The sequence below is a fragment of the Rhinatrema bivittatum genome, chromosome 6 (genome assembly GCF_901001135.1).
Source record: "Rhinatrema bivittatum chromosome 6, aRhiBiv1.1, whole genome shotgun sequence".
Lineage (NCBI taxonomy): Eukaryota > Metazoa > Chordata > Amphibia > Gymnophiona > Rhinatrematidae > Rhinatrema > Rhinatrema bivittatum.
Window position 1 is genome coordinate 99,911,674 of NC_042620.1, and position 23,770 is coordinate 99,935,443.

The 23,770-nt window shown below is 41.3% G+C and overlaps 1 protein-coding gene across 1 annotated transcript in view; it reads left to right on the top strand.

The window, feature by feature from the left end:
- LOC115093624 (sodium channel protein type 2 subunit alpha-like) overlaps positions 1-22,174 on the top strand; it is a 279,971-nt gene extending 257,797 nt beyond the window's left edge. Inside the window, exons 25-27 of the mRNA XM_029605640.1 lie at positions 10,687-10,791; positions 14,748-15,018; positions 18,972-22,174. Coding sequence (XP_029461500.1) covers positions 10,687-10,791; positions 14,748-15,018; positions 18,972-20,167 — 1,572 coding nt within the window. The 3' untranslated portion in view covers positions 20,168-22,174. The remainder of the gene's footprint in view (positions 1-10,686; positions 10,792-14,747; positions 15,019-18,971) is intronic.
- The last annotated feature ends 1,596 nt before the right edge of the window (positions 22,175-23,770 follow it).

The following is a 23,770-nucleotide window of genomic DNA, read 5'->3' on the forward strand; positions in this document are numbered from 1 at the left end:
AAGAGGTCACTCCGGGACCCCCGTTGGACCCAACCGGAACTTTTGGCCAGCTTGGGGGGGCCTCCTGACCCCCCCAAGCTGGCCAAAAGTTCCGGTTGGGTCCAACGGGGGTCCCGGAGCGGAGGAGCACATGACGCCGGAGCGGAGGAGCACGTGACGCTGGAGCGGAGTGACGCCGGCGTCACATGCTCCTCCGCGCCTCCGCTCCCGGACCCCCGTTGGACTTTTGGCAAGTCTTGTGGGGGTCAGGAGGCCCCCCCAAGCTGGCCAAAAGTCCCGGTTGGGTCCAACGGGGGTCCCGGAGCGACCTCCTGCCACGTGACCTACCTGTCATGTGGTAGGAGCACAAGATGGCGACGGTGACCATGTGACAGGGGCTGACCAATGGCACGGCAGCCCCTGTGACACAGGCTATCGGCGCCATGAGGAAATCGCAGACGAGTGCAGGGATGGCTTCCTGACTCCCCGCTGGATCACCAGGGAGTTTTGGTAAGTCTTGGTGGGGGATTAAGGAGGGTGGGGGGTTTAAATTTTTATTTAGGGAACTGGGCAACGTATTGACAGATCCACAAATTATGGATTTCTCCATACGTCCATATTGAACGGAATCGACCCTCACCTACAACGTATCAACGACTCAACGTAAACTTTTTGTCTGCACATCTCTACTTTGCTGCCTCCTTGTAAATTTTGATGTAAAGTCTTCTGCCTCCTTGTAAATATGTACTATTAACTATATTATATCGATTTTTTATGATAACCAGTTCCCTACCCCCCACCTTCGTATTGTTCTTGCGTTCACATTCTTACCTTTTACCCTTACATTACTTGTTCTCATTGTTACTTGTTCCATGTAAAGCCCGTTGCTAGTTTTGTTCTCTGTAAACCGACGAGATGTTCCCAACGTACGTCGGTATATAAATGCCATTAAATAAATAAATAAATAAATCCAGGCAAGGCCTTTTATTGATATTCCTCCAATTGCATCAAAGAAGTTTACCCTGGAAGAAATAGGAACTATGATAATTTCAATGCAAAAATCTATAAATAGCTTGCCAACAACAGTTCAGGATGCCTTGAATAATAACAAGATTTTGCAATTGAAAGTAGAAAAAGTGGATGCTACTGTTAATGTTATGGGAAAAAGAGTGGATGATATTGAAAAGGTTCAGTTAAATCTAATTAAATCTGAAAGGTTATATTCAGATAAAATAGAACAATTGGAGAATCAAGTAAGAAAATCTAATTTAAGAGTATTGAATTTCCCTAAAACTCATCTAATTTCTCCTAAGGAACTATTTAAGAGTTAATTAATGTTCTAAAATATACAGAAAATGCTATTCCAGTCATATCTAGGATTTATTATATTTCTCAAACCCAGAAATCTGGAAATGTTGCACATCAAGGGCAAGACACATCTAAAGAGAATGTTATAAATCTCTCTGACTTCTTGGAAAAGTCATCTGAACTGGATATAAAAACTAGAGCTGTGTTGATTGTTCAGTTTGCTTTTATTTCTGAGAGAGATTCAATTTTGAGATTTTATTTTAAATATCAAAAATCAAAGTTTCATGGGCAGTGTGTTAGTATATTCCCCGATATAGCTCGGGATACGCAACTAAGGAGAAGGGAATTCTTAATTTTGAGGGAGAAAGTTATACAACGGGGAGCAAAATTTACTCTTAGATTCCCATGCCGCTGTATTATAACCTTTCAGGATTCAAGGTATATATTCAACCAGCCTGACCAACTTCGGTCTTACTTGGAATCCTACCCCTAGATTTCCATAAAAATAGCTGGGGGAAGATATTAAGGGGGGAAAGTAGCACAATTGATGTTATTTTGACTGTAAAATTCTGCTCTAGAAATTGCTATCATCCTAATTCTTTTCTCTTTCTTACCTAATTGTAAATCCATAGAAAGTTACACAGATTGTAAAATTATACCATGTTGGATATATTTTCTTTGTTTTATATTTAGTTTGCGAGATGTGTAATATCTTCTAGAAGATTTGAAAATTTCAATAAAAATTAAAAAAAAACAAAAAAAAAAACCCAGAAAGTTAATTAAGCTTCCAACTCCTGAGGTATAGTTAACTAGCTGTATGTGGCCCATACATTTTGATCCCTGAACCCCCTCTCTCTCCAAATCCCCGGGTACCAGATCCTCAGGCCTCAAAATATTTGGCAGTAGGAAAGAGCTTGTTTCCTTCATGCTGGTTTAGATGCCAAAATCAAAATGATGCTGCGATATTCTGACCCGAAATCCATATGTAAAATTAATATGTATGAAACATAATTGCCTAAAATGAGGGAATGCATGTAAATATATCTCATGCATATTAATTTTGGATGACTTGAAACCCTAACCACCAGTGTGTCCCTGTAGACAGGCTTGATAATCACCAATAGAAGATGTCCACGCAATTTTTAAAATGTGACTGCTCCAAGCTGAGAAGAGCATGGTGAAGCACTTTGACCATAAGAATGAGAACTCAGTATATATGTCAACTTCCACCTGCCTGAAAACCCCTCCTCCTCCCTGCTCAATTGTAAAATTTTGACAATCAAGTGAGAAGGTGGATCATGGAGGGCCTGTCAGCCCCACCACCATATGTTGGCTATTAAGCAGGATGATTACGGGGAGGGGCAGCAGTTGGCACCCTTGCTGTAATTTGACAATCAAGCAGGAAGTAGAGGGAATCACAGAAGATTGTAAGCCCCTCCTAGTACATACAGAGCTAGATTACTGAAGCTCCTTTTATTTAGGACAGCTGGGCTGAACATTGTGAGCCCTTCAAATAGTCCAGAATGCTACTGCTGAGGAAGCACATTACCCCAGTATTTCATTCCTTATGAAACCCCTTCCCGGGAGGCAGGTTGCACTCCGATGGGGCCAAAAACTTATTTGTAATCTCTTTGGTGGCTGGCACCCTGTCTAGCTGTTCCTGCACTCTCTTTCCCCAGGGTGAGATTCTTTCTCTGGGGGGAAAGAGTTTACTTTCAGGGCCCCAAGTGTTAAGGGTGACTTTCCATGGAATATCCCTGGGAGAGGGGTCTCATTTCTCTGACTGTCATCATGGAGAGGGGTACGAGTGCTAAATATGTGCTGTATGAGCCAAAAAAAAAAACAATCTGGAGTCATTTACTTAATGTCCAAAAATTATAGTCTTTAAACACTGATGAAATATTGCGCAACAAATGAATCTTCAGTACTACAGAATTCTTTTTCCAATACAGTCTTTCTTCCCTCTGTCTATGCAGGAGTAACTTGAACCAGGGCAGGGAAACATCCACCCTCCAGGGCATGGAAAAGTGAAGCTCCCAGGTGGACAGGGAATGCTTATCTGGGCAGGAAAACCGCTCCAGCATTAGAAAAAATGTTAAAACTGTCCTTGGCACAGAGAGGCAATTCTCTCTTTCTCCCCAGGGGTGAAGACACTGAATGGGTGTTCTCCGTGGTCTCAAGAGTTGATTTACTCATGATTAGCAGATCTTCTGAATATCTTTGATATCTCCCAGTCTCTAATTTCTCAGTCCCTCTTGGATCTCTGATGGGAGGGATCCCCTGGAAGCAGTCAGCTCTCTTGAACTCAAAGTCCTTTGCCCTTTTAATCAATCTTAACACTGGAGATCCTCCTTGCAGTGGGTCACAACTTCATCCATCCTCGCTGAGAGTTTGGAAGGGCAGGGCTTCCCTAACCTGAACAGCCCCAGATACAAGGTTCCCCGTGCCCTGTGCCCCAGTGATGCCCAGGCTCTCACAAGGCTCCTATCACTTAAAATGCAAAAAACCTGAAAATATGACCAGAGAGAAAATCCTAACCAGCCCGGGAGTAGACTGTATAAGGGAAAACCCTCCCAACCCTGGTCAGTATCCCCAAGCAGGGTTTGCCTGGCTCCTCTGACTGGGTCTGAAAAATCAACTCAGGAAAAATTCCTCTCTACCTCCTAACTCTAAACAAACCATAAAGGATTGCCTCTAGAACCTCTGGAGAAGGCTGCCTATAAAAACTTCTCAACGTGGACTGCCATTCCAGATCCCTCAAAGGGAGGGGCTGCATTTGAATGGTAACCTCCCCTCATTCACTAACCTGCACTCTTTCTAGCTGAACTAAGGGTTTACCCATGCCTTAATGGTAACAAAACTATAGCTGTCTATTATACTGATATCGGCTCCAACTCCTAGCTGTGTACATGTGTTCAGAATTGAGGGGTCTGGGAGTTAACAAAAGTCAAATAAGTTTTTGAGTACATAACCCTTTGTGGGCCAGTTTATAGGCAGAGCAGAGGATGTTCAGGGTTCTTATAGAGTTGCTCATCCTCCTGAGTGCCCCTAAAATATATTTTGGAGCCATGTCAAATATATTTTTGATTACTCCAAATATCTTCTTTTTTATAGTTACCGCACAGCAAAAACCTAAATATCCTGAGATTTTCTCCATCTGAAAACAAAAATAACAGATATTGAGCCCAATATGAACACATTGGAGAATACTGGAAGCTGTAGGAGGGATTTTACTACTAAAATATCATATGAATTCTTTCAAATTACAGTAAATTGTTGATATATAGCATCACATAAACCTTAGAGGCAATTTTATAAGAGCCCAAATACATTTGATGGCAAATTCATGCATAAGTTACATCAATTTTCAAAGCCAACTTGTACACCTAAGGTGGCTTTGAAAATTATCCCATTATAACAACCCACACAGAATTACACTGTTGCAAACATGGGAAATGTGGTCACTTACTCGAGAAGAGTGAGCCCTTGAACCACGGTGTGACCCCAGAGCCAGACTCCAAGGAAGGCACCGTGGGAGGCGAGCGGTTCGGGCATGGGTTGGACTCGGAACTTGGAACGTAGCTAGGATCTTGGAATGGAGCTAGGATCTTGGAATGGAGCTTGAATCTTGGAACGTAGCTGGGAGCTTGGAACGAATCTCATTAGGACCTCTGCTGACCCTGAATGCACAGAGTGAGACCCAACGGTGCAATGCTGGTCTCAGCGGTAGCCCTCCGGCCACTTGATAGCCCTTTTGAACCTGCCTCTTGGGAACGGCTTGTACGTCAAGACAGACATGGCATGACATGAAACTCAGATGAAGACTCTGAAGACTTGGAACTTGAGACGAGGACTCAGAAGACTTGGAACTTGAGACGAAAACTCAAGTACAGGAGGAGTCCAGCCTCCAGGGCACTGCACCTCAGTGCACCCTACACAGTCCCATGGGCTGGCCGCAGACCATGCTGTCCCACTGCATGCCCCACACAACCCACCACAGGTTGGTTGTGGACCACGTGGGGAGCGGGACAGGCTCAGGACTGAGACTCGGAGGAGGACAGGAGTCAGGACATCACTTGGAGCAAGGAACAAGACTTGGAACAAGGAAAGGCAATCCATGAGCCTGGAACTAGTAACATGAACAGGAATTCGAGACTTAACTTGGAACTTGGAATGCTAGAAACAGGGATGGACTCCGAGGACTTGATCCAGCAAAGATGGACTTGGAAACAGGCCCTATACCAGGAAGTGCCCTACACAGCCGCCCATGGCTGGTTGTGGTCCACAACGCTGGCACACCAGGTGGAAAGACGAGGGAAAATCCAGAAGAACGGAAGATCGGGAGCTTGATTGAAGAGTCGGATGAGACAAAAATTCAGAAGACTGGACAAGGGACCAAAAGGAGACCAGGAACACAGAACAGTCAACATGACGGAGCTCTGAAGGAACAAGGAAGCCAGGAGCTGGGACTGGAACAAGAACAGGAGGATCAGGAACATCCAGCGAAGAACATAGAACCATAGAACCAATGAAGAACATAGAACCTTAGTGGGAGCACTGAGAAGAGAGGTTCACCTTGCTGGTGGCTGAAAGGAATCAGTAAGTTTTTGCTTGGGAAATTTTCTTTTTAAAAGAATTGGGACGAATTTCACTATTTGGGAATATTATTTAGTGTGTTTGTGTGTGTTTGTGCTTTTGTGCTTTTAATAGTCAGTAAGGCAGGGAATAAACTGAAGGTAGCCTGTTTGTATTTTTAAATAGTCAGTTAGTAAGGCAGCTAATACGCAGTAGTTAGTGTGTTGATTTTTAATAGTCTGTAAGGCAGCTAATAAGCAGAAGTTAGAGTGTTTGTATATTAAAAAAAAAAGGTAGCCAGAAGCTAGAAATAAGTTTGGAGCAGTGTATACCTAAGTAAAAAGGTTGAAATGTTCAGCACTCATCTTGGAAAGGTGTTAAGGTAGCGTGATTTGGTTAGATTAGGTACCAACATTTGTTAATCAAGAAGGCAGTGAGTCACTCTGGCTGACTAACTGAAGTTAGACTGTTTGAATTTCCCAACCCTCCAACCCCTCGCCCACCCTCCCCTAGCTCATCCTTTAATTTATAGGCAGGTGCCACTTTCACAAAAAAAATAACACTTTATTGAGAGTTTGATCATTCCCCTATAGGCCACTACCAGACATATAGTGAATTCACTAATACATTTAAAGGACATTAATTAGACACATTCCTACTCCTATAGCAACCTAAAACTTAACTAGGAACTTAACAAATTTGAGATGAAGGCAGCAGTCCAGCAGCAAGAGGGGGGCTTCCCAGTCTTTTGGATCGAGTGTCACATGTATGATTTTTTACCCGCCGGTGAGAAATTGTACATGTGCATGCGATGCAAAGAAGTGTGGCTGACCCCACCTCTAATTTGACTTCCTGCTTCTGCCCTATAAAGGACTTCAACTTCAGTCTGTTCTTCACCTTGCATTGGAGTGTCACCCTTCTGGAGGCTCCTGCCTGCCAGAGCTCCATCAGGCCTTCCTGTCTTCTCCATGGAGTTCCTGTTCAGTTCTTGTTTGGTTCCTGTTCTTTCGTCTTGTCTTCGTGCCTGAGGTTCCTGTCTACATGTCCGTCCAGATGTCCTGTCCAGAGGTCCCATTCAGATGTCCCGTCCAGGTATCCTGATGTACCTGCCCTGATCTTCGTCCTGATGTTCTGCCATGTTCCTCTATGACCTGATGTTTCTGCCTTCCCGGATGTTCTTCCCTGCATCTTCGTTTGTGCTCCTGGCCTTCTGACCTGTTGGGCCTAGGAGTGGCCAACAGGTGGAATTTGTCCCTGTGCTTGGAGCTTCTGTTCCCACCAGCCACTGGGGCTTTGGATGCCATTGCTCCCAACATCGGAGTTCCTCCTCGCCTGTATCTTCCCTGCGCATGTCCCGCTCTCCTCGTGGTCCGCGACCAGCCTTTGGGCTGTGTAGGGCACGCAGTGGGACAGGGTGGTCTGCGACTCAGTCCCACGGGTGGGCTGAGTAGGGCACCCTGAGAGACTGTGCAACTGTCCTTCCGCCCAAGTGTCTTCTGTGATTTCTTCGTACCTGAGTCTTGCTACAGTTCCTGATGTCTTCGTGCTTGAGTCTTGCTGCGGTTCCTGCCTGCTTCCAGAGCCCGAATCCAGTTACAGTGTTGCTGCTGTTCTAGCCTGGTTCCAGTACAATTGTCCTGTCCTCGTGTCAAGGTCCTCGACTGCCCTCTACCTCAGGCCAGACCTGCTGCTCCATGCTGTTCGTAGCAGGTCCAAAAGGGCTCGGAATGGTCGGACGACCATTCAACTTCCAACATCCTCAGATGTTGGCCTTGGGAGCTTGCAGGCCTGGCAGAGGGTCAGCCCACCAGCCACGATGGAATACGCCGTCAACCCTCGGGCCGGTCCTGGGTTCACCTGGGGTCAGGCTGAGGCCCAAGGGCACACTAAAACAGCTCACTCACAACATTAAATATCAAAATCACAGTGCATATAGAAAGACATGGTTTAATGGAACAAAGTCAGCATGGCTTTACCCAAGGCAAGTCTTGCCTCACAAATCTGCTTCACTTTTTTGAAGGAGTTAATAAACATGTAGATAAAGGTGAACCGGTAGATGTAGTGTATTTGGATTTTCAGAAGGTGTTTGACAAAGTTTCTCATGAGAGGCTTCTAGGAAAAGTAAAAAGTCATGGGATAGGTGGTGATGTCCTTTCTTGGATTGCAAACTGACTAAAGACAGGAAACAGAGAGTAGGATTAAATGGACAATTTTCTCAGTGGAAGGGAGTGGGCAGTGGAGTGCCTCAAGGATCTGTATTGGGACCCTTACTTTTCAATATATTTATAAATGATCTGGAAAGAAATACGACAAGTGATGTAATCAAATTTGCAGATGATACAAAATTGTTCAGAGTAGTTAAATCACAAGCAGATTGTGCTAAATTGCAGGAAGACCTTCTGAGACTGGAAAATTGGGCATCCAAATGGCAGATGAAATTTAATGTGGATAAGTGCAAGGTGATGCATATAGGAAAAAATAACCCATGCTATAGTTACACAATATTAGGTTCCATATTAGGAGCTACCACCCAAGAAAGAGATCTAGGCGTCATAGTGGATAACACATTGAAATCAACAGTTCAGTGTGCTGCGGCAGTCAAAAAAGCAAACAGAATGTTGGGAATTATTAGAAAGGGAATGGTGAATAAAACAGAAAATGTCATATTGCCTCTGTATCGCTCCATGGTGAGACCGCACCTTGAATACTGTGTACAATTCTGGTCACTGCATCTCAAAAACGATATAGTTGTGACGGAGAAGGTACAGAGAAGTGATAAAGGGAGAAAGAGAATGGAACAGCTCCGCTATGAGGAAAGACTAAAGAGGTTAGGACTTTTTAGCTTGGAGAAGAGACGGCTGAGGGGGGATATGATAGAGGTGTTTAAAATCATGAGAGGTCTAGAAAGAACTGGTTAATGTGAATCAGTTATTTACTCTTTTGGATAATAGAAAGATTAGGGGGCACTCCATGAAGTTAGCAAGTGGCACATTTAAAACTAATCAGAGAACGTTCTTTTTCACTCAACACACAATTAAACTCTGGAATTTGTTGCCAGAGGATGTGGTTAGCGCAGTTAGTGTAGCTGTGTTTAAAAAAGGATTGGATAAGTTCTTGGAGGAGAAGTCCATTACCTGCTATTAATTAAGTTGACTTAGAAAATAGCTACTGCTATTACTAGCAACAGTAGCATGAAATAGACTTAGTTTTGGGGTACCTGCCAGGTTCTTATGGCCTGGATTGGCCACTGTTGGAAACAGGATGCTGGGCTTGATGGACCCTTGGTCTGACCCAGTATGGCATGTTCTTATGTTCTTAAGTAGACTATGGAAATCTTGCAGGAAGAAGAGACCATGGATATCCATGAGGATCCAATGCGAAGGCCACGAGGTAATGCCGAAGAGCCCTTATATAGGGCTACAGGCAGGGTGAGGCAATGATATCATCTGTTGTGGCCACGGGGCTTTTCCCACCACTGGCCCTTTAAATATTGAAGAGAAACGCATGCACGCGCACCTATGCAGGAGTCCAAGGACAGGCAGGAGTCTCAGCATTGGTGGCGACCCTGCCACAAAGGAGTTGGAGTCAGGCCTGCTGCAAGGAGACTGCAGGAGCGGCAGCATCCCAGCCACTCAGGAGCGACATCGGCAGCCCTCGGACTGCAAAGAGAAACAGAGGCTGCAGCTATCAGCCATGAAGGGCAGTGGCAAGAGCCGTGAAGAGATGGATGACAGCGACAGGCAGTGTCAGGCCATGAGATGGTCAGCGGCGTCGGCGGTATCCAGGCCACACGGGAGCAACTGATAGTGGCCCACAGCTGCAGAAAGCATCAGGGCCAGCGTTGTGCTAGGGAGGTGAGTGAGGCTGCTCATGGGATGGGCCCAATGAGCAGCGAGCGCAACAAACACTTGCTATTATATGCACAGAAATTTTTCAGGAAATTGCAAACTCCTTCCCAACCACACCACCAAGAATACTTCTGCTCAGTCTGGAGAATACTTACGTGCATACATGATGTACCTACATACATTTGTATGTATATCAAACAATTTTATAACAGGACATTTCTGCAGATAAAGAAGCATTTTAGTGGCAGAAATGCCTTGAAAATTACCCTCCTTATGGCTTCTGGGGTTCTTGTCTGTCCAGTGAAATGATTACCCTTGTAGCGAGTGTCTCTTCTCTTTCATGTAAAATCTTAGCTCTGTCCTGGTTTGTAGTGCACATTATTCATACCCTGCATATTTAATTTATTCATCTATGTGTATTACTAAATTATAGAAGTGAATTTTTACTTCAACCCAAACTCCATTACATGTTATTTTTATTATGGAACTTAGAATACTTTTTTAACTAAGGTCCAGGGCTCTCCCCGGTTCCTATCAAAAGTACTACCCAAGTTTAAACTAAATCACTTGCTATAGAATATTAAGAAATGGATGTGTCCCTAATTATACAAGTATAGCCTATCATCAATTCCTATATACCAAAATTTATTTCATTGAGAATTCAAAACAAAATGACCCACATTTAAAGTCTTTAAAAATAAATGGACCTAGCAAATTTCTAGGGACAGCAAAGCAGTTGTTTTGCCTGTGCTTAGTGTCGAAGATATCAAGAAGTATGTGAGCCTCAATCTTTAGACATGAGTATGATATCCATTTAATTGAAATTGGAATGGTGATGTAAATGTACAAACATATAGTGTTTGCCTGCTGTTGTGGATGGTGTATATCCCATCATTTTATTTTGTTATGAACCGGGAAAGAGCAATGTGATGCACACATATAGTAGTTGTAACCAGTTTTGATCTTATTTCTTCACTTTGGAGGTCAAGACATCTTTATGACAGAAGAACAAAAGAAATATTATAATGCAATGAAAAAACTGGGATCCAAGAAACCACAGAAACCAATACCTAGACCACTGGTAAGGTTTTTTTACTAGGTGGTTTTCTCTTTTGTACATACAGTAAATACTTACCATTTTGTGTGTTGATCACTTACTTAACAACACTGAACTTGACCACTTTCTAGGGTGTTTGGGAAGTAGCTATTGATAAACTGCCCTTCAGGAGTCATCACCATTTTGCAATAAAAGGGGGACTGTGGCAATGGATATTCATGAATAAATTGATGTTTAAATATTTTGCACATTAACATGCTCCTATGGCTCTGGACAGAAAAGAGCATACATTAAATTAAGATAGCTCTCATTACAGATGGATAACATGCACTACCAGTTGATAACTTGCACTAAAAGAAAATAATTTGCACTGCAAGCCAGTAGTGCGCTCTCAAGATATATAATGCATACTAATGGGAACTAGCACTGAGGGTCACACAGATTTGGTGTGTATACGGGCATGTGTGAGACAGAGCAAGGGTTTGTGGGAGAGTGTGTGGCAGACAGTGTGCGAGATAGTGTGCGGGACTGTGGGAGAATAAATGTCTGGATGTCTGGGAAAGAGAACTGAGACAGTGCATGGTGGAAAATACTTTTCTGCTCATCATTATGGATGGGCCCATATGTGATATATAGATATATAGATAGATATAGATAGATAGATATAATATAGATAGATAGATAGATAGATACACACACACATGAATTTATTTTTCCAAATAGCCTCCTTACTATATTTCAAGTACTGGAGAACTGTGTCATAATGTTGGCATATAAGACCTCTTCTTATATTCTTGGAACTAACTTCTAAAGTCCCAGTTCTAATATTTTACTTTACTGTATAACAAGATTTTCCTGCTCGAAAATCATGACTTGCACAATTACATTGGCAAGTCATATTTTTTTATGCCAATTTATTTATTTATTTATTTATTTATTTATTTATTTAAAGAGTCTTCTATACCGATATTCGTAGAGACATCATATCGGTTTACAGTGAAACAATAGAATGGAAATTACAATAAACAGGGAGTGGGGAGGGGATACATTAAACCAAGGAAAAGCAAAGAAAGGAGCGAGAACAATTGCAAAGGGCAACTAGATTCATGACAGGCAGAGCATGTGCAAGTGCAATAAAAATAATAATAATGATACTTAATCTATATTTATATGCCAGGTTTACAGTGTTCACAATGCAAACCCTATAATGCCACTATGATGCCACTGGTATGCAGTCAAATAAAATATTTGAATCTGTCCCTAAACATTTTGCCTCCTGAACTCTAAGGAGGTAATTTTCAAAAGGATTTGCACACAATAAAGGGCTTTTGAAAATTGTTAGTTTTATGCTCATAACTCTTTTGAAATTTCACTGAATTTTCAAAAGGTTTTATGTACGTAAATGAACTTTACGTGCATAAATGGGCTTTTGAAAATTGCTATAATATATGCTACTTTTACAAACATAACTCTTTTGAAAATTTACTCTTAAAGCTTCGAATTTAAAAATGAAAGAATGATTGATGGCTTATAATTGATGGTGTTTTCAGTTCCTAAAATGATAGGGTTTGCATTGTGAACACTGTAAACCTGGCATATAAATATAGATTAAGTACCTAAGAGCCCAATGAAAAATCTGGTCCACTTTCAGGATCCCAAATTTTCCCTTTCCTTCCCCTTTCAGATTCTTTTCCTTTATTCTCTTTGAGCCTCCTGTCCATCTCATCTGTACCCATGGCTGGAGAGAGCAGGAATTAGGCCTGTGTCAGCTAAGAAAATTAGGCCCCTATGTAAGGTTCTGATGTGATACTTAATAAAAGAAATCCTTTTCTAAATTCCCCCAAAATTTTTTATTTATTTAAGAAGGCTTTACAAGCTTTTTTGTTAGCAAATTCTTCAATTACAATTGAAATTTTTATTTATACATGTTAGAAATAGCTATATTTAGCTTTTTTAAAATTTTGCCCAACAAAAGTAGGCCCCTTGAACATTGTAGGCCCTAGCCAAATGGCCATGCTGGCACCCCCTCTCTCCTGGAGTGTCTGTACCCTCATCTCCACGGTCTGATTTCTCTCCATCCCCCATATCACTCTTTCAGGTTCCTCTTCTTCCTGCTATCTTACAGGCTCCTCTGTCCCTCTGACCGTGTTAGTAAGCGCAGTAGTAGCAGGTTAGCAGCACAGGGACATACTCAGCCCCTGCTTCTTCCCTGACAGAATTTGCCTTTTTTCTAAATAGAAGGCACACAGGGGAGGAGAAGGTCCAGCCATGGAAACCAGAGTGTACACTCACTGTGCTGGCAAACTTCAGCCAATCTCACTTTAGCAGGAAGGTGGATGGATGTGCAGATTATCTTCTGCAGCTGTTGGGGTGTGCTTTGCGAAGTTGTAGCCATATCCTTCTCCTCATGCCCAGAGCTGAACTGGGTCAAGAAAAGTGCCCTGCTTTAAGTACATGTAGTCCTTGCCTTTTGCAGGCCAGTCACCCAGGAATAAGGTACCTGGTTATTTGCATATCTGTTTTAAACTAAGTTTCATACTGAATTATTGCCCATTTTTTCAAGAATGCAGTGTTGACTTATGGGGTTACATCAACAAATATTTGAATTTACTGCTGATTAGGAAAATCTTTCAGATTTTTATCAGACAAGACTTAATAAGGAAGAACTATAAGCAGGCAGTCATCGTTCAGCAAGATACAAGATGAAGCAGGAATGCCATCTCTATAATGCTGAGAGCATGTCATAAGATAGATAAGTACAATACAACTATCTTGGAGATATGATGCAATAAGATAGCAGCAATCTAGATGCCCACATATATAACAGTTTGTAAGTGATAAAAATAAGAGAAAAAAAGGCAGTCAAAACTAGTTGCAAAAGAACTCCACATCAAATACAAAAGGGTGAATGCTTAAAGCATAAACATAGCAGTATACAGCGCACAATAAGCCACCCATCAATGAGCCAACACATGCTAATATAATGGAGTCAATATTTATGCTGCAATCCATTTCATCATCATACTAAGGTCTTCTATATTTATAAATCATTGTTGGCAGGTTTATTTGTCAATGGACTATTGATTAGAAGTTATTTTGGACTTATTTAAAAATAATGTATGGAAAGCACAAGGCAGGTAGTCAAAAGAAACAGAGGGAGGTCAAAGCGATTTAGGTGGGTGAAAAGCTTTTTAGCAGTATTAATTAGTTGTCTGACAACTGCCCTCCCTCAACGCTGCTAAAAGGCAGCACATTTTAGCCACATTTAGAGGGGACGTGCCCAGGGTCCATGTTTCGGTCAGGGAGAAAATGTTCGCACATGGATGGTATTTTTAGATCTCCACACATACTTTTCCAGGAAAATTCTACCCGCGGTAAAGCAGGTGCAAGTGACCTTGTGTGCGTTGCATTTCCAGCAAATTTCTAAGCAAAAATTCAAATGTGCACTTTCACTTTTAAAATTGGTGTAAAGCCTGCAGGTAAGTGTGTACAGTCTTTGTCCGAAAGAGAACAGCTTGGAACTTGATCCTTCTTGTTTCATGCGGAGTGATATTGCAGCTATTCAGAAAGAAGAAACGGACATTTTTAATCTGTGAACTTTCCATCTAGCTTTGCTCTGTGAATCCGCCCAGTAGTTCACAAATCATGGTAGAATAGGGAAATGATTTCACCAATCTGTAATTGCATTAGTCTTTTGTACTGGACACTTTTTCATGGATTGCCATTGAATATTCTGAAGAAAATCATGATCTGCATTCATGAAAAGACAATAACCACTTTTTGCCAGCACTAAAAATATATTCAGTAAATCAGAATGTAAAAATGCTTTTTGGCAAAAATGATTTTGGAGGCATAAAATGAGCATGTTTTCTGAGACCTTTTCTGCTTTACCATCTGTAAAGGAAGAAAATGTACATTAAATATACAAAGTACTAAGAGTTTGTTCTTTCTTCTTTTTCCATTTTCCTTTTTTCTTTTAGAATGTATTCCAAGGCATAGTTTTTGATATTGTCACAAAACAAGCATTTGATATCACCATCATGATACTTATTTGCCTTAATATGGTAACCATGATGATAGAAACAGACGATCAGAGCAAAGAAAAGGAAGACAATTTGTACTGGATCAATGTCGTCTTTGTTATCCTTTTCACCGGAGAATGTGTGCTCAAGCTGGTTTCATTGCGTTATTATTACTTCACAGTGGGCTGGAATGTTTTTGATTTTGTAGTTGTCATTCTCTCCATAATAGGTAAGAAAAATGTTTTGCATTTTAAAAGGAAAATATGGGTTATGTGAACAATTTCTTCCATAATAACTTAAGGATGGTGCCTAAGGTTTGGTTTAGCACTATAAAAGTCAGAAGAAAGTAAAATAGAAATATAAAGATTAACATTTTCCTTAAATTGATGATACATTGCTGGCTCTTCCAATGTTCCAGCAGTCTACTGTTGATCTGCAGAGTTTATTAGGCCACAGTAGCAACCTGGTATGGCTCCATTGAGTTTCATGGAACTATATTATGGGTTACCACAGCAACTTGTATCAGAATGTATAATAGAAGGACTAGGGGGCATTCCATGAAGTTAGCAAGTAGCACATTTAAGACTAATCGGAGAAAATTCTTTTTCACTCAACGCACAATAAATCTCTGGAATTTGTTGCCAGAGGATGTGGTTAGTGCAGTTAGTGTAGCTGGGTTCAAAAAAGGTTTGGATAAGTTCTTGGAAGAGAAGTCCATTAACTGCTATTAATCAAGTTTACTTAGGGAATAGTCACTGCTATTAATTGCATCAGTAGCATGGGATCTTCTAGGTGTTTGGGTAATTGCCAGGTTCTTGTGGCCTGGTTTGGCCTCTGTTGGAAACAGGATGCTGGGCTTGATGGAACCTTGGTCTGACCCAGCATGGCAATTTCTTATGTTCTTATGTTCTTATGTTCTAATGTAGGAACTTTAGACGAGCTAGCATTATATAATATGTTGTTGATGAGCTATGGAGTCAGTATTCACTATTATTACTCATACATCATTTTTTAAGAAGGTGAAGGGCAAGACAGTAGCAAGAAGAAAATTTGGAACAATGGAGCCTATCGTCACTAGTCAGGCAGGCTGGTCTGGGATTTCCCCTCAGCAGGAGTAGGGTCAGACTTTGGGTCAAAACCAGACTGGGTCTTCTGCCTATACCAGCCACTTCCCCAGCAGGTTGAGCTCTAGGGTTTCGATGGCTGGCAAAACCTAACTGGAACACAGCACAGGCTGGGAGATAAAACAAGGCACCAGCTGGGAGCTGGAGCAAAGTACAGGCTGGTACTGAAGGCAGGCAGGGGTTGGATACAGGCAGGGCTGGAGGCAAGAATGGTAATGATGGCAGGCAGGAGCTGGATATAGGCAGGCTGAAGACATGGACTGGAATCAAGGGCAAGGCTAGGGCTGGAGACAAGGCCTGGAACAGGAGACAATTCTGGGAATGAAAATAGGCAAATGAGAGCTTGAAGTGAGGGCAAGTTCTGGACCAGAAACAAGAACTAGACTGGACAGGATAGGACAAGATAAGACTAGACAAGGACAGGACTAGAACAAGCAACAATAAGCAAAAAGTTCCAAACAGGGCACATGGCTGGACTAGGCAAACCTAGAAGGCCTCAAGGCAGGACAAGGAGGTGTTTGAGGTATGCAGGAAGGCCGCAGAGCAAGGCAGGAGGCTAAGGTAGGCCACAAGGCGAGGCAGGAGAGCACAGCAAGGGTGGTCAGATCAGCTGTGAAGAGGCAAAGTATGTAGGGTTGGAATTGCAACCTCAAGGGATCAGCAAGGAGGCAGCTAGAGTGGCTGTGAGCAAGGTATGCTAATGACCTCTGCTGATGGGGGGCTGCGTAGCAGGCAGATCCTGACACGGACTAAAAGTGCATTAAAAAATGTATACTGTTTAGCTATTCCACTTATTATACTGGTGTGCTAAATATTACCATGTCAGAATATACTAAACTGGCACACTGCATGCTGTTGACTTCATTACTCATTAGCTACTACATATTAAGGCCTTCTGAACAGAACCTAAATTTAAAGCACTCTTTTAGCACTTTAAATTCAGCTTACATTAGCAGAAAATTGAATAATGGTACTGTGACAATTTTAGTGGTTTATTATTGGGCATATGTTAGGGATGTGCAGAGCAAAATTTTATGTTCATATTTTTTATGTCCGAAAGGGGGTCCCACTTGCGGCCAATATGGACATAAAAAAAATCCAATGAGTTGGGTATATGTACATATGTGCAAAAAAAAAATTTAAACCCCCTCACCCTCCTTAATCCCCCCCCCCAGACTTACCACAACTCCCTGGTGATCGAGCGAGGAGTGAGGACGTCATTTCTGCAATCCTTGGCGAGAAGCATGTGACGTCGGTGGCACGTCGAGTGACGCGGCGTCACGTGATTCCCGGCTCGTTCGCGCCGGACGGCTCGTTCGGCCCAAAAAGAACTTTTGGCCAGCTTGGGGGGGCCTCCTGACCCCCCCAAGCTGGCCAAAAGTTCTTTTTGGGCCGAACGAGCCGTCCGGCGCGAACGAGCCAGGAATCACGTGGCGCCGCGTCACTCAGACGCGACGTCACGTGATTCCCGGCAAGTTCGCGCCGGACGGCTCGTTCGGCCCAAAAAGAACTTTTGGCCAGCTTGGGGGGGCCTCCTGACCCCCTCAAGCTGGCCAAAAGTTCTTTTTGGGCCGAACGAGCCGTCCGGCGCGAACGAGCCGGGAATCACGTGACGCCGGCGTCACTCGACGTGCCGCCGACGTCACATGCTTCTCGCCAAGGATTGCAGAAATGGCGTCCTCACTCCTCGCTCCATCACCAGGGAGTTGTGGTAAGTCGGGGGGGGGGGGGATTAAGGAGGGTGAGGGGGTTTATATTTTTATTTTGGCTCAACAATCGCGATTTCCCACATATCGAACATATCTATGTTCGATATGTGGGAAATCCGATCGTTTATGTCGAATCAATTTTTTAAGTAAAAAAAAAATATGAGTTGCGTTTTACTAATGCGGTCAATCCGAATGCACACCCCTAGCATATGTTCTCAGCCTTTTCCCTCTTGCCCAGGACCTGCAAAAGTTACCAGTGCTGTGCTGGCAGGAGGACACATCCTTACCTCCTAACATCCTGTTACTCAGTTTTGCTATAGAACCACCAAACAGCACCTCAAGCTGCTAAGCATAGCATTGCTTTACTACATTTCTGGTATAATTAGCACACACCAAAAAAACATGTGCTTATTTTAAGTGCATTCTTTGTACAGAATTCTCAGTGGAAGAAAGACTTGACTTTAGACTTTACTGAATGAAAGCACAGGGATGGTAACTTTCAAAATGGTGCACAGACGCCCTTTGGTGTGTGCATGCTAGCGTAAGCCCAGATATGCAGACCTTTACTTGCATGCACATTATAAAATAAACTGGCCATGTGTAGATATGCGCAGAGTTTTAAGTGTGCGCGCACCCAGGAGCATAAATTGGGTTTCTGCCATGTAAGTCAGAGTAGTTTAAAACCAGTGTGCATCCACGCCATGACCAGTTGCACCAATTTGTCCAGTGTTGAGCTAGGTCCTCCATACCCCCCCTGGTTTAATAGCCTACACTCACCCAGTTACTCCAGATCCTTTAAACCCCTCTGAAATGGCTGGGGTTTTTTGTTTTTCACACTAACATCTTGTCCATAGCAAAAGTAAAGTTACATCGCAGAGGACCTAGGCGAATGCCATGGTGTGTGTGTATTTATGCAAACATCTCATGGCCACGCCCCAAAATGCCCACGCCCCATTCAGATCACGCTCCTTTTTTGAAACTGAGCGGGATATGTGCGCAGCAGGAAATAAGCATGCATCTGGGAAGCATATCCCTCAATTGATGCGTGCGCCAGGCTTTTAAAATCTACTTCTATTTGTACATCATATACCATCTGCTATTCTTTTGTGCAATTTTTACATAGTGCCAAATGTATTCAAAACATACTAATTTTAAATTGTACAAGCTGATTTGCAACAGATCTATGTATATATTTTTTTCAGTTTTATAATGGTTTAATAAGAAATGATGAAATGTAATCATGTACTTCAGTTTGAGCAACTATGAAATTTTACTTTATGCAGCATTGTTTGCTTCTATATTTAAATTAATAATTGAATAAGGTTACTAACTAGCTTCATTCTTTACAGGTATGTTTCTGGCTGACATCATTGAAAACTATTTTGTGTCCCCCACCTTGTTCAGAGTTATACGACTTGCCAGGATAGGTCGTATCCTTCGTCTTATTAAAGGTGCAAAAGGAATCCGCACTTTACTTTTTGCATTGATGATGTCACTTCCTGCTTTATTTAATATTGGTCTCCTGCTTTTCCTGGTGATGTTTATCTACGCCATATTTGGAATGTCCAACTTTGCCTATGTTAAAAAGGAAGCAGGAATTGATGACATGTTCAATTTTGAAACATTTGGTAATAGTATGATCTGCTTGTTTCAAATCACCACATCTGCTGGTTGGGATGGCTTGCTAGCACCAATTCTTAATAGTGGAAGTCCAGATTGTGACCCTGACATAGCACACCCTGGAAGCTCTTATACAGGAGATTGTGGCAATCCATCTGTTGGGATTTTCTTTTTTGTTAGTTACATCATCATATCATTCCTAATTGTAGTAAACATGTATATTGCTGTTATTTTGGAGAACTTCAGTGTGGCTACGGAAGAAAGTGCTGAACCTTTGGGGGAAGATGACTTTGAGATGTTCTATGAAGTTTGGGAAAAGTTTGATCCAGGTGCAACTCAGTTCATAGAATACAATGAGTTGACAAACTTTGCAGATGCACTGGATCCTCCTCTTCGCATAGCGAAACCAAACAAAGTTCAACTTATTGCAATGGATCTCCCTATGGTAAGTGGTGACAGGATTCACTGCCTTGACATCTTATTTGCTTTTACAAAGCGTGTTTTGGGTGAGGGTGGAGAGATGGATTCTCTTCGCCAACCAATGGAAGAACGATTTATGGCATCCAATCCTTCCAAAGTTCCATATGAACCAATCACCACTACTTTACGACGCAAGCAAGAGGAGCTTTCTGCTATTACCATTCAACGTTGTTATCGTCATTATCTTTTAAAAAAAACAATAAAACGAGCTTCATTTGCATATAACAAAGATAAAAGCAGAGGTGGGGATATGCTTCCTATTAAAGAAGAAACAATTTTTGATAATTTAAATGAAAATACTACTACAGAAAAATCAGATATGTCCACTTCCACAACTTCTCCACCTTCATATGACAGTATAGCAAAGACAGGCAAAGAGAAATATGAAAAAGACAAAGTAGAAAAAGAAGACAAAGAAAAAGATACTAAGGAATATAAAAAATGAAATATGAGTACACAATCCATTTGTGGGACAAATTGTTTACAGCCTGTTAAGGTGACCTCTCTGTGTCAACAGGACTCCTTTAGGAGATCTATGCCAAACTGACGGTTCTTACTAAAAAGTACTTATGGTCAGTGCCTATAATAAAACAGTGATCCCTTGTCAAAGAATATTGTCTCTGTAACAGAAAATAATCTTAACCAGGGGTTACTGTTTTTGCTACCAGCTGACAATGCTGAAGAAGAAGGTCTAAATGGCTACCTAGATTGTGGGTACCAGTTAAGGGATACACACACAGGTTGTGTTAAGCAAAGAATTTAGTACAATAATTGTATCCACTGCATTTCTTATTTTGATATTTTTAGTATTAAAAAAAATCCATGTTAGTGGAATCATCATTTTCTAGGTTATCGTTATAGGTGACTATTTTTGTAACTGAGCTTTATGTTGATAAAAAGGGATTACAGGCTATATTAATGGTATTGGGACCAGTTGTTCTACAATACATTCCTCTATAATCTACACAAGGTAATTTGCATGAAGAAATGCATCACTTATGCATGGAGGATTATGAGGTCACACAAAGCAACAGATTTTTAACTACTTCAATGTTCCAGGGTAGCTTTCTGTTATGAGGTGCTTAGCTGTTTATATTGTGTGGCATCCAGACAAATCATAATAGTGCCTGTCATATCTCCTACAGTCCACAGATAGATTATTTTTATGCAGACCATGGTCTCAGATAGTGCAAATGACCTTTCCAGTTCTGGAGGCACAATTTATGTCTTTGTCAAGTGCTCTTCTGTATAAAGGCAAAATATTGAATTACTCTGTCCTAGAATACTAGAATGACCAAATAAGGCTAATAACCTTGAAGATATTGCTCTGCTTTATCCTGCAGTATCATTTGGCCATCTTCAGCTCTCATTTATATATCAATAAACATTTCTTCTGTTAATGTAAATAGTTACTTTGCCATGTGGTAGATGTTTGAGCAAGTAAATATCCCAGGCACATTAGTTAATGCATTAAATATGCACCACAATAAATGTAGTTTGTCAGCTTTGGAAAAGAACTCCGAAATATTCTGTACCATTATAAATAGTTTGGGAGCTATTACAGGTGCATGCATATATTGCCTGTATTCTCTTCCTACTGCTATCCAGGTCTTTCACAAGGAAGCCATATGCAAGTGGTAAAGTGAAATGAGGCCTCAGTCCTTCATGTCCTTAAGCAATAGTTTGCAGTTATTTAAGAGTTTCTTCTGTTTTGAATTTTACAGATTTCAAGTGGTTCATATGCAGACTTCAGTGCGCATGTCGCAAACTACTTAATACTGATGAAACTATGTGATTAGAATTTTCTAAGAAAATACGAAAATTGTACAAAATGAATTTTCTTTTAGTTTTGTCACTTTGCAAATAAGGAATAAAAATAGACTTTGATGTCAAGTTACTTTTCTTAATTTTCATCTATTGCACTTCTCTTACCACTGAAGAAAGCTAATCATGAAATAAGGGTAAAAAAAACAGAGGATGAGCAACTGAACATTTATTTTTTATTTTATCAGTTTATATATCAGTGTACAATTATTTATATTAATCTGCAGTTATACTTCATTTGTTTCCAAATAATTATGTTTTGCAATTTGAGATAGGTAAATGTTGCCTGCGTTGCAAACATTGCCTGTTTTAGTTTAAGAATTCTTACAGAGTCCTTAATCTTTTTCCAGTGATTGCACAAATTAATTTTTTTTCTTGTTGGTTCATGCAGCACCAAAAGTCTTTTAACTGGAATTATGAGGCTCCCAGATTGTTTTTCACAAGAACAATGTAGTAAACCAGTATGATCGGTGGCATCAAGTTCTGTTGTGATTCCTACACAATTATTAAATATGGAATCCTTTCCCCTAATACTGTTGATTCACAATGTATTAGTGAATTCCATGTGTGGAAAAGCTGTTGCCCTAAATGATGATGAACTGCATTACAAATGAGCCAAAAGAATAAAAATTAAAATTTTATTATATTTACTTGGTTTGTGTCTGTGATTTGTGTTATTACTGATGCAACTCAAAAGCATTTATTTGTAAATAAAAATTATTGCAATTAATACATTATCCATTGCATATCTTACAAAAGAGATTAGTAAAGAGAATCTTTGAAGAACAGATCACCTTTTTCTCTAAGGGCTGCCACACCTAGTGAAAATTAGGCTAAGTAGTTTAAATCGTTTTTGGGTCTACACAGTTAGAAGAGGTAAAAACACGTAAATTGAAAAAAAACCCCACAAATTTTTAAAAGCAGAACTTTTATTGTAAGAAAGAAGATAATAAGCCAGACAAAGCTCCATTCCATCTATACCAAATATTTAAGACCAACATATAAATAATTTACTATATAAGAGCAAAGAAATACCAATCCAGCAATAATCTCTCACAAGTCATGATTTTCTCCCTGCATTTCTCCTATCTCCTTTTTCTTCCTTCCCCTATCTCCCTTCTCACTTCAAACACTCCTCCGCCCCTCGAGAAAAGGGATATTCAAATCAAGAAGAAACATTTGCAAAATGTTGATTTATTTAAAAGATTTCTAACCTCTCTATTCTAGTTCTAGGTGGTGTACAATAGAAACATACAAAGCAAAATTAAAACATACAGAATATAATCATATGAAGCCCCCTACTTCAGGGTATCAGCTGAGGGGAAGAGTAGCCTAGTGGTTAGAGCAGCAGGCTATGAACCTTGTCGTCTTGGGCAAGTCACTGTACTCTCCATTGCCTCAGGTACAAACTTAGGCCTGGATTTATCAAAATGCACTAAATATCGCATGTGATAGGAAAAGGGGCGTGTTTTATGGTAATAGGCTGTTTATCGCAAAGTGCGCTTTCTTAGCACTTCACATAGGTATTACTGCAGACTGCGATAACTTTTGTGCACTTTGCAGTAAGTACCACAATTATTGCAATTCCTACCTACAATCACTGGAGGGGGGGGGGGGAGAGAGAGAGAGACTAGCTATAAGGCCCTCATACTAGGTAGGTATTTATACCTCTATAAGAGGCCCAGGTAGAGAGTCCATCAAGCTAGGTTGAGAGAACATTGCACAAATCTCATCTTTGGATGAGTTTCCTCACTCCGAAGATCATCAAATCTTCACAAGAGTGCACTGTTCTGTTCATACATCGCACTCTGCATGTCAAAGTGGCCCCCTAACCCCTACACTAATACCTAAACCTCACCTTGAGTAGCTAGGTGGGCCTCTATGTCTCTATGTGAATGTGTCCCTCAGCACTGGGTCCTGAGATGTTCTTACTCTCCAGGATTTTGAATAATAATTGTCCTAGATAGGGGGGGATGTTATCCTAAATGTAGTAAAATCCTTTCTCTAAACAGTACCCGAGATCCAGGTAAACTTCCAGATCTCCACAAACCAGTCCTTGTCCTATGGCCCAGGGTGAAGACTCTGGTGGGGGTCTCCAGATGTCACACTACTTCTTACTCCTGATCTCCTCTCAAAACTGTATGGATGAATCTGTCAGATGGAAAGGTATTATGGCTAGGAAAGGTTGGATCTTCTCCTTTTATCATTACTGGGCAGGAAGGGT